General features: G+C 49.4%; 1 protein-coding gene across 1 annotated transcript; it reads left to right on the forward strand.

Moving 5' to 3' along the window:
- The first annotated feature begins 2066 nt into the window (after window positions 1-2066).
- On the forward strand, window positions 2067-12185 carry GHRH (growth hormone releasing hormone). The gene is made up of 5 exons (XM_017512346.2): window positions 2067-2204; window positions 6977-7079; window positions 7373-7477; window positions 9514-9633; window positions 12041-12185. The coding sequence occupies exons 2-5, from the start codon at window positions 6997-6999 to the stop codon at window positions 12054-12056; spliced, it is 324 nt and encodes a 107-aa protein (XP_017367835.2). The 5' UTR covers window positions 2067-2204; window positions 6977-6996; the 3' UTR covers window positions 12057-12185.
- Window positions 12186-16167: the final 3982 nt, after the last annotated feature.

A 16167-nucleotide genomic window follows, 5' to 3' on the forward strand; every position in this document is an offset into this window, starting at 1 on the left:
ATCCTTGGGGATCTGGTCTGACCTGACCAGATCATGTCCTGACCAGCAAGGTGACATGCCACCCAAGCTTTGCTTCTATAAGAAACATCTCATATTTGCTAGATGCCAAGAACATGGCTCAGTGCAGGCTAAGAAGAAGAAACACAAAATAGTGTTGCTAGGGGGACTCTTGGATTACAATTACTGGCTTGTAACTGTGACCCATTGAGGTACTCAGGGGTAGGCAAGGGGGTCTCCACTTCCCCCTCTTCAACCAGAGTAGCCCCATTTTTAAAAATCTGTCGCCGTAGGTTCCCAAAGAAAGAGTTTTGCCACTTTTCAAAAAAAGTTTGGGCCAGGCACAGTGGCTCACACCTGTAATCCCAGCACTTTGGGGTGCTGAGGCGGGCGGATCATGAGGTCAGGAGATCAAGACCATCCTGGCCAACATGGTGAAACCCTGTCTCTACTAAAAATTCAAAAAAATTAGCTGGGCATGGTGTCACACACCTGTAATCCCAGCTACTTGGGAGGCTGAGGCAGGAGAATTGCTTGAACCTAGGAGGCAGAGATTGCAGTGAGCCAACCACTGCACTGCAGCCAGGGCAACAGTGCGAGATGTCTTCTCAAAAAATAAAAAAAAAGTTTGGGCTGGGTGCTGGGCACAGTGGCTCACGCCTGTCATCCCAGCCCTTTGGGAGGCTGGGGCGGGTGGATCGCCTGAGGTCAGAAGTTCAATACCAACCAGGCCAACATGGCAAAACCCTGTCTATGCTAAAATACAAAAATTATTCAAGTGCAGTGGTGCATACCTGTAATCTCAGCTACTCTGGAGGCTGAGGCAGGAGAATCGTTTGAACCTGGAAGGTGGAGGTTGTGGTGAGTCAAGATCACACCACTGCACTCCAGCCTGGGCACCAGAGCGAGACTCCGTATAAAAAAAAAAAAAAAAAAAAGAAGTTTGAAAGTTGCTGTTCTATGTCAACTCTCAAGTTTCCAGGTAGAAACTGAGGTCTGGAGGGTAGAAGTAACTTGCTAAGGGTCACAGAGGTCGTGATTGACAGGCTTGAGGGAGGCAGCAGGTCCCTAGACTCAAGGCTTGGAGCTCTTCCCACACCTCCACGACAGCCACCTGGGAAACCAGAGCTTCTGCCTCCTATGCATTTATGTCATTCTTGAGGATTTCTTAGCTATAGGCTAGAGAAATCTGGAAACACAACAACTCTCCCAAGGTTTTCCATCTCTCCTCTCACTTCGCACTTCTCTGAGGCAACTGCAGTGTGGCTGCCTTGACACATGATGACGGATGCGCCCGGGCTGCCTGTGACCACAGCAGGTGCAAATCAAATAGTGGAGAATTCTGATAATTGGACAACAAGTGAGATAGGGAACAACTTTCCCCACTAAGGAGAGAAAAACGCTTATTCGTAATGTTGTCTACCCAAAAGTGAAATAAAATTACACAGGGACAAAACTAAATTATATGAATTTTTTAAAAGGCACATTTATCTTGGAGAATAAATAAGCCCTTGGTGTTTCACTGTTATGAGTTCTCCAATTATTTTTAATGCACACTTTTTCTTTTTTTAAAAAAATATATTTTTTGAGATAGTCTTGCTCTGTCACCCAGGCTAGGGTGCAGTGGTGCAGTCTTGACTCACTGCAACCTCTGTGTCCTGGATTCAGGTGACACTCCTGCCTCAGCCACTCAAGTAGCTGGGACTACAGCTGTGTGCCACCCAGCTAATTTTTTAATTTTTTTGTACAGATGGAGTCTCATTATATTGCTCAGGCTGGTCTCAAACTTCTGAGCTCAGGTGATCTGCCTGCCTCAGCCTACAAAGTGCTAGGATTGCAGGTGTGAGCCATCGCTCCCAGCCAAGTTGTCCAATCATTGTTATGGAAGTATATATTTTCTGTATCCCCTTGGAATAATGTTACAACTTTGTACTCTGTCTACCCTGTCAAAGATAAAGGGAGACTTTACCAGGAGTTTTAATTCGCAAGGGGCCAGGCCTCTTTCACCTATTAGGGTTTGTCAGTGTAATGCTAAAAGCAGTCCTTTGGTTGACTTGTGGGTAATTGATTCTCTGACGCTGACAACGTTTAGGAAAATGAAGGGATAAATGATGGAAACGCCAGGCGGCTGCCGGAGAAAACACCCGGCCCAGGGCCCCTAGACTGGAGCAGTGCCTCGGAGCAGAGGGAGACCTGCCACATACGAGGTGAGAAGGGGTGGCCCTAGGGGGCTGGGCTGGGGGTGGGCAGGAAAATTAACCTTCTCACCAACTCAGAAACACTGAGTCCAACATGCCTACCACCATCCTCTTTGCCCATGGACTGGTGAGTACATTTGAGCCCCTCTCTGGATAAAATCACCCCTCAATAGGGGCTCTGGAATAGGCTTCTGATGGTGCCGTTTTGGGCTTGTCCCAACTTAGGGGCATGGCAGACTGGCTCCAGGTGTCTGTCGTGGGCGGGTGAGTTCTCAGTGCTCCTTCAAGGTGCGTGGGCAGGCTTTGGGAGCAAGACGTGAGTTGGCTCGATTTTCCTGTCAGTGATAGGATTCTGCCATGGATCAGAGAAAAGCCAAGTGGCTGTAGAAATCAATACTGCTCACTGATCACTCGGAACTGATTCAATATAATTGCTGGGAAATTGATAACATTTTGCTTTCTTGCTCAATTGTAGCCGCACTCTTTACTCCAGGTTTAAGACACAGTGGTCTGTCCTTGGAGTTCTCCACCACCCCACGCTTGTCTCTTGATCCTTGCTTTAAGTGGTCCTGAAGTATTTGTGTCTTTCACCACAGACCACCTCAAAGCCCTTCTGGAAGGAGGTGGGGTGTCACTCTTCTGAATGGCAGTTCAAGATGCTTCCTCATTAAAAACTTAGATTTCTTTTAACTTGGAATGCTGTCGGTGAAACAATTTATAAACCAGGGTGCTCAAATTTCAAAGGGGAATATTCAAGGAAGGTTAAAGATGTTATTTCCCTGGGTTTTCAAAAACGGTCTTGCTAATTTGGGTGCTTGAGACCTGACCTCTGTCATTAGCTGCAGGTGAATCTGCAGAATTCTCCTGGTATTCCTGGCATGAAGGCTGACAAAAGGTGCCAATGGATGTAGGTCAAGTGCCCATTTATCCTGAATCCAGGTAATCTCAAGTATATCTGATCACAGAAGCTGTAACCACTGCAGGACGCTAACTGATGATCGTAATGATAGATTATAAACTCTGGAGTGCCGTCAGTCAGCAGAGAGTTGTCAGCAACGCTGTTGGGCTTGGCTATGCTTAATTCGGTGAATTTTGACTCCTTAAGTTGTCATGTGGAATGTATCTGTTGACAGCTATTTTATTTTTTTATTTGATTGTTTCTTTGGGATAGGGTCTTGTTCTGTCACCTAGGCTGCAGTGTGGTGGCACTATCATGGATCACTGCAGCCTTAACCTCCTGGGCTCAAAGCAATCCTCCCACCTCAACCTCCAGAGTAGCTGGGACTACAGGCATGTGCCACCAGGCCTTGCTAATTTTTTTTTGGTAGAGATGGGGTCTCACTATGTTGCTCAGGCTGGAGCCATTGTATCCTTAGTGACATAACTTTTATTCTTATCTTACCCTTCACTGGATAATTCTTGTTGTTTTCCATTTTCATCCAATGGGATCTGAAAACCCATTGACTAGGTTCTCATAGCTCAGAGGTTGCTGTGCTGTCTTGACCTATGCCTGGGGCACATGATCTGTGGGGAATGTTGAGCCTCTTGGTCAGCCTGTGCAGGGACTGAGCCTCATCCTGAATAAGCAGGGTATTACCATGTTTACTATGACCTGCCCACCCCGGCAAAGTCTGCCCTCCTATAAGGTTATTTTCAACTCCCTGAAACCACTGGGTATGCATAGAAGGGAACCGATCAAGCAGGTGTTCCCGTTTGTCCCCATTCTTTCTTCCCCAGAGGCCCAACGACAAAGAGCAAGAAGCTTTCCTTTTTTTCAGACCCTTTCCCACATGCAGGTGACGGAGGCTGAGGCGGCCTGTGAATGGGGAGTGCTGTGAATAGGGCATTGTACCTGGGAGGCTGAGCATGGCGCTGGAGGAAGTCTGCTGGCCTGGGAATGGGGAGGCCCCATTCTGAAGTGCCCACTCCAAAACTAATTTGATGGAGGACCGTGGAAAACGCATTTGTATTCTCTGGGCTCGTTTCCTCAGCTGTAGGATGAGCATGGGGATGCCTGCTCCAGAGGGAGGGTGCAAGGATGGGTTGTGGAGTCCGGAAGGGCACAGGGGCTGGGAATCACTTGTGCCAGGTCTCGGGAGAAGAGGCAGGAGCTTAGGAGGCAGAGGGAGAGCTCAAGCCAAGAGGAAGGGCTTGAGCTTTATTCTGGAGGGAGTGGGGAACCAAGGGCTTCTGAGCAGGGGAGGGCGGTGATTAGGAGCCTAGATCTGTGTGAATCTTTAAAAGCTCAGCAGCAAAGAAGGCAAGAAAGCCAGGCTGCAGCTGGGAGACAGAAAAGGCAGTGGTTTCTGTCAAGGTGCCCTGCTTGCATCCAAAGATCTCCCAGCTTACGAAATTCCCCTTCTGGAGAGGCAGCCTGGACCAGGTTGGGAGACGGGGGACCAGACATGGTACCATGCGATGAGGAGGACGGAAGACTGCCATGCCTTGGTCCGAGGAGCAAAGGCTAAGTCAGGTGCGAAATGTATCTAAAGGGCTGGTCCTGTGGCTGCAGGTGCGGAGGCTCCGGCCCAGCAGGCGGATGTTCCAGCAGCCCTCGGGCCAGATCCCATTCTCATCTTTAGCCCCAGTCCTTAGCAGAACAGTACAGGCTTAAGAGATATTTGCAGGAGAAGGAGATTTGGGCTTGACATGAAGAGATAAACTTCCTAACAATAAGAACTGCCTGGGTCAGGCATGGTGGCTCACGTCTGTAATCCCAACACTTTGGGAGGCCGAGGTAGGAGTATCACTTAAGCCCAGGTGTTTGAAACCAGTCTCGGCAATATAGTGAGACCTTATCTTTACAAAAATTTTCAAAATTAGCCGGGCATGATGGCACATGTCTGTAGTCCCAGCTACTCAGGAGGCTAAGGCAGGAAGATTGCTTGAGCCCAGGAGTTTGAGGCTGCAGTTAGCAATGACTGGGCCACTGTACCTCAGTCTGGGCAACAGAGTGGGACCCTGTCTCAAAATAAATAAATAATCACCCGGAAATAAGCCCCTGGGCCTGGGGGTAGTGAGCTCCCTGTCATTCACCAGCAGAAGCAGGAACTGGAGGACGGCCAGTGCGCGCGTTGGGGGATGCTCATGTCAGGGAGGGAGGGGCTGGCCCCAAGGCCTGGGCTGCTGCTCCGTCCAGCTCTGCAGGTGCAGGGTCTCAGGCTGCAGTGAGCAGCCCCCATGAGTGCTGCCTGGGGGCCCAAGGCATCCCTGGGTTAGAGGAGACTTCTGTGCCTTCAGAAAGGAGGGTGATGCCCTGAGAGGGCCAGTAAGCCCAGAAGAGCAAGGCGGGCTCTGCCAGCACTGGCCCTGCCTGCCAGAACTCCTCAGTAGGACCCAGGAGCAGGAGGGAAGGAAGCCGTGTGAGGCGATGGTGGGAAAGGTGGGGGTGCTGGCCATCTCCAGGGCTGCATGGGCCTCCGGATGGATCTCCATCCCCACAGAGTACACATCCTGCTGAGAGACGGAGGCACCCATGGGAGACGGGAGAACCCAATTCCTAGGTGGCCAAGTACCCCCGAGGCCATGTTTCCGTTCCCGGGCAGGTCTGGGCGGACAGCAGTGGCACTTTCCTTGGCAGAGGCGAGCTCTGTCCCCTGCTGGCTGCTCTTCCCCTAATTGCAGAGCTCGGTGTCAGCAGGCCCCACTTAAGGGTAATTACAGGACCTATGAGATGACTGCGCCACGCTGGCTCCCTGGGCTCTCCCGTCTCTTCCAGGACTAAAACTCTTCAGCAAAATCTAAGCATTTGGAGCAAGACTTAGAGCCCTTCTCACCTCTCTCCAACTCCATACAAAATTAAAACAGGAAGAACCTGCCCCCTGGGAGGGTCAGTCTCAGGTAGCCACAGCAAAGGTTTCTAGAGAATTCCTTATTCATTCAGGCACCTCACCTTACCAGATCCTTACAGGAGCAGAAGCAAGAGGTCTAGTTACCAACTCGGTTTTATGGCCAGGGAATTTGAGGCTCAGAGAGGTGAAACCGCTTTTCCTGGGGCACACAGCTAATGACAGCAGAGCCAGGATTTGAACTTCCAGTTTGTCTGACTCAGAGCTGAGCGGTTACCCTGGCTGCCTGTCAGTGCCACGCTGGAAGGAGCTGAGAGAGGGACACCAGGAGAAGGTTCTTTGACCTCCCCTACGCCTTGCTAAGGGATCCCACTTTATTATTATTATTATTGGAGACAGTGTCTCACTTTGTCCCCCAGGCTGGAGTGCATGGCATGATCTTGGCTCACTGCAACCTCCGCCACCGAGGTTCAAGGGATTCTTGTGCCTCAGCCTCCCGAGTAGCTGGGATTACAGGCGCGCACCACCACTCCTGTCTAATTTTTGTATTTTTAGTAGAGGTGGGGTTTCACCATGTTGGCCAGGCTGGTTTCAAGCTCCTGGTCTCAGGTGATCCGCTCACCTCAGCCTCCCAAAGTGCTGAGATTACAGGCATGAACCACCATGCCCGGCCCCAAATCCCACTTCCAGCACCTTACAGCAAGGGGGAATTTCACTCCTATCACTGGTTTTCAGTTCAACCCTATGTGGTTGGCAGGGTAGCTGCGTCAGGCCCATTCTACAGATGGAGAAAATGAGGTCAGAGCTGGTGACTGGCAGAGGCAGAACGTGAACCCAGGTCTGTCTGACATCCAGAGTCTGGGTTCTTTTTCCCATCCCACAGCTTCCAAAAGACAAGGAGTCTTGCCATGGAGCCAAGCCCAGGGCTAGGCCAGTAAATGGCATCCCAATGGCTGTGGCTGCACCTGACCTTCCGCTCCTGTCATTCTGCAGGTGCCGCCCCCGGGTGAAGGATGCCACTCTGGGTGTTCGTCTTCGTGATCCTCACCCTCAGCAGCAGCTCCCACTGCTTCCCACATCCCCCTTTGGCCCTCAGGTAAGCAACCCCTGGGGAAGGTTCCCACCACTCCCAAGCCATCCCTGCCATGGGAAGGTGTTAGTGAATGCAGACTCCTCTCAGCTGGGCCCAGCTGTGTCTTCACCCCATGTCCATCCTTGCATAGGAGGCAGACACAGCTTCACAGAGGTCGCTCAGAGGGGCCTGAGTCTCTCTTGGGGTGAGTGGGACAGATGGCAACAGAAGGATCTTGCAGTGACATGGCGAGTGCAGCCGTGACTGTCCTCTCACCTGGGCCCACCCCGCCCTCTGACCTGACTCCTTCTGCACAGGATGCGGCGGTACACAGATGCCATCTTCACCAACAGCTACCGGAAGGTGCTGGGCCAGATGTCTGCCCGCAAGCTGCTCCAGGACATCATGAACAGGCAGCAGGGGTAAGCAGAAGTTCTAGTGATTTCTTGCCACACTCTGCAGCAGAGTGCAGGAGGTTGGTCCCTGCAGAAGGCCAGGGACCAAGTCAGATCTCTTCCTTGGCACAGCAAGTGTCATTCTTGGACTTTCCATAGCAAAAGGATTCCAGTGTTAAACCTCAGCTTACCTCCACACCTACCACGTGCTTCTTCCATGAGGCAAAGCCATTACTAGGCTCCAACAGTAACCACACTGGGGGTAGTTACCATTTAATCATGACTCCGTGCCAAAAACAAAGGCTCTGCCCTTGGACATTTATAGACATTGGCACAGTGGTGGGCACACAGGATACCCTTGGTAGTGTCAGCTACTATTCTTAGTTTCTTGCTTTCCTTTTTTTTAGAGACAGTGTCTCATTCTGTTGCCCAGGCTGGCCTATGGTGGCACGATCATGCCTCATTGTAACCTCAAATGTCTGGACTCAAGCGATCCTCTCATCTTAGCCTCCCAAGTAGCTGTGACTACCAGTGTGCATCACTACAACTATTTTATGTTTTGTAGAGTTGGCGTCTCGCTATGTTGCCCAGGCTGGTCTCGAGCTCCCGGCCTTAAGCAACCTCCCACCTTGGCCTCCCAAAGCGTTGGGATTACAGGCGGAAGCCACCTCGCCCAGCCTTTAGTTTCTTTAATCTTCATAACAATCCTACACAGTACGGACTCTTATCCCCATTGTACAAGGTTAATTGCTTCTAAAGGACACACAAAGAGTGGCAGAGTTTGAAGCCAAACTGCCTGGCTGTATTTAGTCTGTAAATACAGCCTGTATGCTTTTTAGTTTTTACTTTGAAAAAAAACTCAAACTTACAAAAAGTTGCAGCAAAAGCACAGTGAACTTCCACATGCCCTTCCAATTCCTAACATTTTATCACATTTGCTTACTCTATATCCATAGCTAGATATAGATATATACTGGCCGGGTGTGGTGGCCCACGCCTCTAATCCCAGCACTTTGGGAGGCTGAGGCAGGCAGATCACTAGGTCAAGAGATCTAGAACAGCCTGGCCAACAGGTGAAATTTTATCTCTACTAAAATTAACAAAAATTAGCCGGGCGTAGTGGCAGGTGCCTGTAATCCCAGCTACTTAGGAGGCTGAGACAGGAGAATCGCTTGAACCTGGGAGGTGAAGGTTGCAGTGAGCCAAGATCACACCATTGCACTCCAGCCTGGGCAACAAGAGTGAAACTCCATCTCAAAAAAAAAAAAAAAAAAAAAAGACACAGATATTTACACACAGAAACACATATTCACATTTAGTATTGTTATCATTTTTGCTGAACCATTTGAGAGTAAATTGCAGTTCTCCTAACACCTAACTAAAGGACATCCCCTTACATAATCATTGTATAATTATCAATTATCCATATTCACATTGTGCCAGTTGTCCCAAAATGTCCTTTATAATAATTATTTCTTTTTCTGATCTAGGACCCAATTCAGGATCATGGATAACAATTAGTTGTCATGTCTCTTGTTTCTTTTAATCTGGAATCATTCCTCAGTTTTCATGACATCGACATTTTTGACTAGTAAATGCTAATGATTTATAGAATGTCCCTCATGTTGAATGTGCCAGACACATCTCCATCATTCCTCTAATGATGATTGGAGGATTCAGGTGATGCATTCATAGAAGTAGTGCTGTGTCCTTCTCAGTGCCTGGTATCGGGAGGCACAGGATGTCAATTCGTGCCGTTATTGGTGGATTATTGGTAGATGGTAACTTTGATCAGTTGGCTAACATGGTGTCTGCCAGGTTTCTCCTCTATAAAGTTATTTTACCCTTATAATTAATAATCTGTGGGGGGACACTTTGCAGCTGTGTACACTTGTACTACTGTACTCTTCACTACTCCGTATACTACCTCCCTAAGTGTGGCTGAATCTAACTCAGTTGGGTGGAAGAGTCCACACCAGATACTGAAACAGGCAGAGGGAGACACCCCTGCCTCTCCACGTCCTACCCAAATAGCAACTAGTTTTCTTTTTCTAACCACATAGAGAGAGAAACCAGGAGCGAGGAGCAAGGGCACGGCTTGGCCGTCAGGTAGACAGCGTGTGGGCAGAACAAAAGCAAATGGCATTGGAGAGCATCCTGGTGGCCCTGCAGCAGAAGCACAGGTATGGGCGTGAGTGCATGTGTGCATCTAGGGACTTCAGGGCTTCCTACCCCGTGGTTTGCCAGGAAAAGGAAAGGATCCACTCCTCTCTAAAGGTGTGGGGCTCTGCCAGACAAATCAAGAACAATGACCCTCCTGACAGACATTAAGAACTAGGAGAGCGCCCGGGCGCGGTGGCTCACACCTGTAATCCCAGCACTTTGGGAGGCTGAGGGGTGAGGATCGCTTGAGGCTGGGAGTTTGAGACCAGCTTGGCCGATATAGTGAGACCCTATCTCAATAAATAAACAAGGACAAGGAGAGTTCTTTAGACATTAAGGGTGGAAAATGTCTGATGGAGACCACAACTTATCCATGTCTGTATCCCAGTGTGCAGCCAGAGGCCGGGCTCAGTGTCCATGCCCGAAAATGTTACTCACTGAACGGTTCTGGGAAATGACCCAGAAACCAGAATTTTGACAGGTGTCCCCAAGGATTCGGGTGCAGGTGATCTGACAGCCATGCTCTGGATCCCTTGCCAAGTTCAAAAAAACTATAAAGCCAAAGACAGACCAGCCCTCTCACACCCTGTGGTAGCTGAGTGTGCACAGACACACGATCAGCAGAGGAGAGGCAGTGATGACTGTGGTTCCCAGCTCACTGGCCCTCACGTTTCCCCTGGGAGTCAGGAGAGATCCGAAATGAGTTTCCTCATTTTACAGAGGAAGGAAAGTGAGGCAAGGAGGGGGCAGCAGCTGGTCCCAAGTCAGGGACTAGGAGGCCCAAGGCCTGTTTTGCCTCCCTGGAACTTCTTTGCACAAAGCCCCACTTCACGAACAAAGTTTCCCAAAAATGTGGGTGTTTGGAGAAACTCAGCTGGGCTTTAGAGCCTGATTTTTTTTTTTTTTACTATCGTCACCCAGGCTGGAGTGCAGTGGTGTGATCTCGGCTCACTGCAACCTCAGTCTCCTGGGTTCAAGTGATTCTCCAGCCTCAGCCTCCCGAGTAGCTGGGATTACAGGCGCCCACCACCACGCTGGCTAAGTTTTGTATTTTTAGTAGAGATGGGGTTTCACAATACTGGCCAGGCTGGTCTCGAACTCCTGACTTCAGATGATCCATCTGCCTTGGCCTCCCAAAGTGCTGTGATTATAGCCGTGAGCCACCGTGCCTGGCCTAGAGCCTGATTTAACTGTGAGCACAAGCAGGTCCCAGTGTGGCTCTGCTGGGCACTTCTGGTCCAACCTATTTAGCAAATCCAGTTCCCAGCAGAGCTCTCCATGGCCTTTCTCAATTTCTTCCCAACCTGATCAGACACCACCAGCCCAGAGATTTCACCACCTACAAGCAGCAGCAGGCCTACAGCAGACGACAGGAGGGTGACAAGCAGGCTGGGAGGTGAGAAACGCCTGGGCCCCAGGCCTGGTTCTGCAGCCAACTGCACAGCAACACGCTTCTTAGCTTCCTCCCTATGAAAGAAGGAGCTGCTCTGACCATCTCCAGGGTCCACAAGGCTAGAGTTCTAAAAGAATGTCTCTAAGAATGCCTCCTCTGTACCTTGCAGGCTGGGATTAGGTAATTGTTCACCTGCTATGGCTCTCATCAGGCCTCTGTAGGGTGAAAATGGCTCCGTGGAGGGCTAATCCTAAGAATGCAGGCTTTGTTCCTGCAGGTGAAAAGCCAGGGGCTTCACAGAGATTGAAGTCACAGAGCCTGCGGAGCTAAGCTCGCAGGAAGGGGCCGGAAGGCTGCTACAGCCATTGTTCCCACTCCAGCTCGACTGCTGCAAATAGCAGGATATCACTGGGAGGCAGGAAGAAGTTCCTGCTTAGAGCGCAGGGTAGAGCCATGTGACAGATAGCATACTTTTGCACCCAACATACGTTGTGTTCATGTAGCAGCCCTGTAAGGAAACTGAGGTTCGGGTTCAGCCATCCTTCCACCTCCATAAAGACCATCCAGTGACTATGACATGCCATGCTCTGGACTGGGGGCACAGCAGGGTACAGGATGGCAGCGGCCCCTGCTCTCATGGAATTCATAATGCACCGAGGCAGCGAGGAACTAGACAAGTTCTTGTACAGTCAATTATTTAACTGTGATGAGTGGGAACAGACACTGGGGTATGGTGACTGTGAGGCTGGGAGAACGCTGGGCCTGCCTGGGGATAAGAGGCAGCTTCTTCAAGGGGAAGTGACTGGCCCAGAGTCTTGGTGGGAGCTGGCTGGCAGAGCAGAGAGCAGGGGCTAAGCCCAGCACTCACCTTGCTGGCACGCGTGAGCATCCTTCCCTCCGCCCCACACTGCCTCTTTTGAAATCCAAAAAACCAGCTCCTGCCACAGGAGCACCCATCGCCCCGGTTCCATGCATCCCACTCTAGCCACCCTCACTTCGATCCCCTGGATTCAGCTTGATTTTTCTTTCTGCAGCAGGAACCAGGAATGAAGAATCCTCCTGTGACCTGGGCTACCTGTAGCCAAAATGAAACTGGATCCAGTCAATCCTCTTTCATTTCTGACCCACTTTTTCCTTTGTAAATACAATAAAATTCCCCCATACTGGTGTGCATTTAAATGTTCTTTTCTATTCAGCCTAATTTTTTATGGGTTTTACATAGTTACATTTCCCAAAGTGGTATTACAAGGTATAATTTTTTTTTAAAGCTAACATTTACCAAGCACGCAGAGCGCAAACCGGGCAGCTGCATGCATAGAATCTCCTATGCCCCTTGCATGGGCTGATGGCCGGTATTGGCATCCTCCTCCTTTCACACACAAGGAACTGAGGCACAGAAAGTATAACCCAACTGCCCACAGTCACACCTGGCAAATGAGAGCTGGGATCCAAATGCAGGCAAGTCCAACCCGGAACCCGCTCTTAACCACATTAAACCACCTTGGGTCAAAGTCATCCTTTGCCCACAGGTGATTTGCTCATCTATAAGCAATACCATTTATTCATTCAACAAACATTTATAGAATAACAGCTCTGTGCCAGGTACTGTTCTGGGCACTGGAGAGAGAGTCACGAACAATGTCCCTGAGATCGCGCGAACCTGGGAGGCGGAGGTTGCAGTGAGCCGAGATCGCGCCACTGCACTCCAACCTGGATGAAAGAGCGAGACTGTCTCAAAAAAAACAAAAACAGTTTAGAGGAAAGATGAGAGCCGGGCGCGGTGGCTCAAGCCTGTAATCCCAGCACTTTGGGAGGCCGAGGCGGGTGGATCACGAGGTCAAGAGATCGAGACCATCCTGGTCAACATGGTGAAACCCCGTCTCTANGGTGAGCCGAGATCAAGCCATTGCACTCCAGCCTGGGTAACAAGAGCGAAACTCCGTCTCAAAAAAAAAAAAAAAAAAAAAAAACACTAGATTTAGGCTGGGGCATGGTGGCTCAAACCTGCAATCCCAGCATTTTTGGGAGGCCAATGAGGGAGGATTACTTGAGGACAGGAGTTCAAGACTAGCCTGGGCAACATAGCCAGATTCTGCCTCTACAAATAAAAATTTTTAAAAAATTCACCAGGCATGGTGACACGTGCCTGCAGTACCAGCTACTTGGGAGGCGGAGGTGGGAGAATTGCTTGAGCCCAGTTGTTTGAGGCTGCAGTGAGCTATGATTGTGCCACTGCACTCCAGCCTGGGCAACAGAGTAAGACTCTGTCTCTAAAAAAAATAAATAAAACAAAACATCTCACAGATTAAAAGTCTAAGTAAGGAATCACTCAGATTTAATATGAAAAAATACAAAATACCTCAATATTTTTATACCGATCAGGTATTAAAATGATATTTTAGATACAATGGGTTAAATAAAAGATATTGAAATTGATTTCACTTGTTTTTTCTCAACTTTTTAATTGTGGTTTCTAAAAACTGTAAAATCACCTTGCTTTTGCATGTGTATTGTACAGCTTGCTTTGTATTTCTATTGGACAGTGCTGGTAGAGATAATTTTTTTGAGAAATTTTGCTGTAAAGGGAAGCAGAGAACTGGAGCCACTGACTGGAGGCCCCTGCATCAGTGATTACCCACCTTTTGCTATTCATGAGCCATTTTAACTGGGCCAAATAGCCCCACACATCACCTACCCTCTGCATGCCTCTGATCAGCATTTGTGAACTTTGTGGGGCAACTGAAATATTCTGTATTATATTTTGATTTGGGTGGTGTCATTACATATAAAAATTCATTGAGTTGTTCACTTAGGATCTGTGCATTTTGCTGTAAGTAAACCTAAAAAATCCCTGACAACCGTGAAAACTCTGGATGATGGGATGTCTGTTTTGATTTCAAAAGTGTACAAAGTGGGGCTGGGCATGGTGGCTCAAGCCTGTAATCCCAGCACTTTGGGACGCCGAGGCAGGTGGATCATTTGAGGTCAGGAGTTCGAGATCAGCCTGGGTAACAAGGTGAAATACCGCCTCTACTAAAAGTACAAAAATTAGCCCAGCATGGTGGCACGTGCCTGTAGTCCCAGCGACTAGGGAGGCTGTGGCAGGAGACTCACCTGAACCTAGGAGGCAGAGGCTGCAGTGAGCCGAGATCGTGCCACTGTACTCCAGCCCGAGTGACAGAGCAAGACTCTGTCTCAAAAAAAAAAAAAAAAAAGATGAGGAACCAGCAAAGGAGGCTGAGAAGTAGCAGCAGTGAGGTAACGGGAAGGCCACTTCACAGAAGAATCCCGGAAGCCAAACGAAGAGCGTTTCTAGAAGAAAGGGTTGATCCATTCTGCTAAATGCTGCTGATGGGACAAGTCAATGTGTGTGTGGTGGGGGAGAGAATAATAAACCCAAGTCAACATAGAATATGTCAGATGTTGGCAAGTGCAAAGGATAAAGCTTTAAAGGGCTGGGGAGCGCTGGGGGGTATAATTTGATCTACAGTGTGTACATGTGAAGGCCTCACTGATGATGTGACATTTGAGTAAAGACCTGAGGAAGAGAGGGAGTTGGCTTTGTAAATATCAGAGTAAAGGGCCTTCCAGGCGGAGTGAAAACCCAGCAAAGGCCTGGAGGCAGGAATGTGGAGGAAGCACTAGCGAGGGGTCAGTGTGGCTACCTGGGCAGGAGCAAGGATGTGGGTGGAAAGAAAAGAGTCCTGGAGGAGCACGAGGCCAGCTCATAGGGACACTTGGCAGCATTAAAAAAAATTGTTGAGTTTGTTGTTGTTGTTTTCTGAGACGGAGTCTCACTCTGTTGCCCAGGCTAGAGTTAGTGGTGTGATCTCGGCGCACTGCAATCGCCACCTCCAAGGTTCAAGGGATTCTCCTGCCTCAGCCTCCGCCTCCTGAATAGCTGGGATTACAGGCGTGAGCCACGGCGCCAGGCCCACAGTTAGGATTTGGATCCCACACGTGGTGAGATGAAAGCCATGGTGGAGTTTAAGCAGAAGAATGACAGGCTCTGACCTATGTTTAAAATCACTGAGAAATGGTCAAACTCTAGATACATTCTTAGGGCAGAAGCCACTTCCTGATAGACAAGGTGTAGGACTGGAGAGAAGTCAAGAATGACTCCTGGGCTTTTGGCCTGAGGACTGGAAGGACGGAGTTGCCACTCAGCAGCTTTGGGGGTAGGGGAACATTAAGCGTTTAGGTTTGAATGTTGAGTGTGAGGTGCCTATGAAAGGTCCAAGTGAGGAAGCTGAGTAGGCACATGACTGTACAGGTCCTAGTTCAGGAGAGAGTCCCCCGAGTTCGGGGGAGAGGTCTGGACAGCTGGTTTGGTTTGGTAGTTGTCACCATTTAGAAAGTCTTTAAAGTCAAAAGACTAGATTACCAAGGAAGACTACAGGAAGAGTAAAGTCCAGGGACTGATCCCCTGGAAACGCCTACATTTAAAGTTTAGAAGAGGGCCAGGCACAGTGGCTCATGCCTATAATCCAAGCACAGGCCAAGGCAGGAGGATCACTTGAGGCCAGGAGTTCAAGACCAGCCTGGCCAACATGGTGAAACCCTATCTCTACTAAAAATACAAAAATTAGCCGGGCATGGTGGTGCACACTTGTAATCTCAGCTACTTGGGAGGCTGAAGCAGGAGTATCGCTTGAACCCGGGAGACAGAGGTTGCAGTGAGCTTGAGATCACACCACTGCACTCCAGCCTGGGTTAAAGAGTGAGACTGTCTCAAAAAAAATTTTTTAAACGTTTAGAGGAAAGATGAGGAACCAGCAAAGGAGGCTAAGAAGTAGCAGGCAGTGAGGTAACAGGAAAACCACTTCACAGAAGAATCCCAGAAGCCAAATGAAGAGCATTTCTAGAAGAAAGGGGTGATCCATTCTCCTAAATGCTGCTGATGGGACAAGTCAGTTGAGAACTGACCATGGAAGTGACCGTGGAAGCCACTGATGACCTTGGCAAGAAGAAGTTGGGTGGAGTGGCGCAGACCAAAGTCTGATTTGAGAGGGAGAAATGGGAGAAGAGGGCCAGGCGCGGTGGCTCAAGCCTGTAATCCCAGCACTTTGGGAGGCCAGGGCGGGTGGATCACGAGGTCAAGAGATCGAGACCATCCTGGTCAACATGGTGAAACCCCGTCTCTACTAAAAATACAAAAAAT

Source organism: Cebus imitator, unplaced genomic scaffold (assembly GCF_001604975.1).
Source record: "Cebus imitator isolate Cc_AM_T3 unplaced genomic scaffold, Cebus_imitator-1.0 Scaffold18, whole genome shotgun sequence".
Classification (NCBI taxonomy): Eukaryota; Metazoa; Chordata; class Mammalia; order Primates; family Cebidae; genus Cebus; species Cebus imitator.

Excerpts from the sequence above, each read along its gene's own strand:
- GHRH (XM_017512346.2), top strand. The coding sequence starts at position 6,997 with ATGCCACTCTGGGTGTTCGTCTTCGTGATCCTCACCCTCAGCAGCAGC. Across the intron at positions 7,080-7,372 it reads CATCCCCCTTTGGCCCTCAG|GATGCGGCGGTACACAGATG; the intron begins GTAAGCAACCCC and ends CCTTCTGCACAG. Across the intron at positions 7,478-9,513 it reads ATCATGAACAGGCAGCAGGG|AGAGAGAAACCAGGAGCGAG; the intron begins GTAAGCAGAAGT and ends CTAACCACATAG.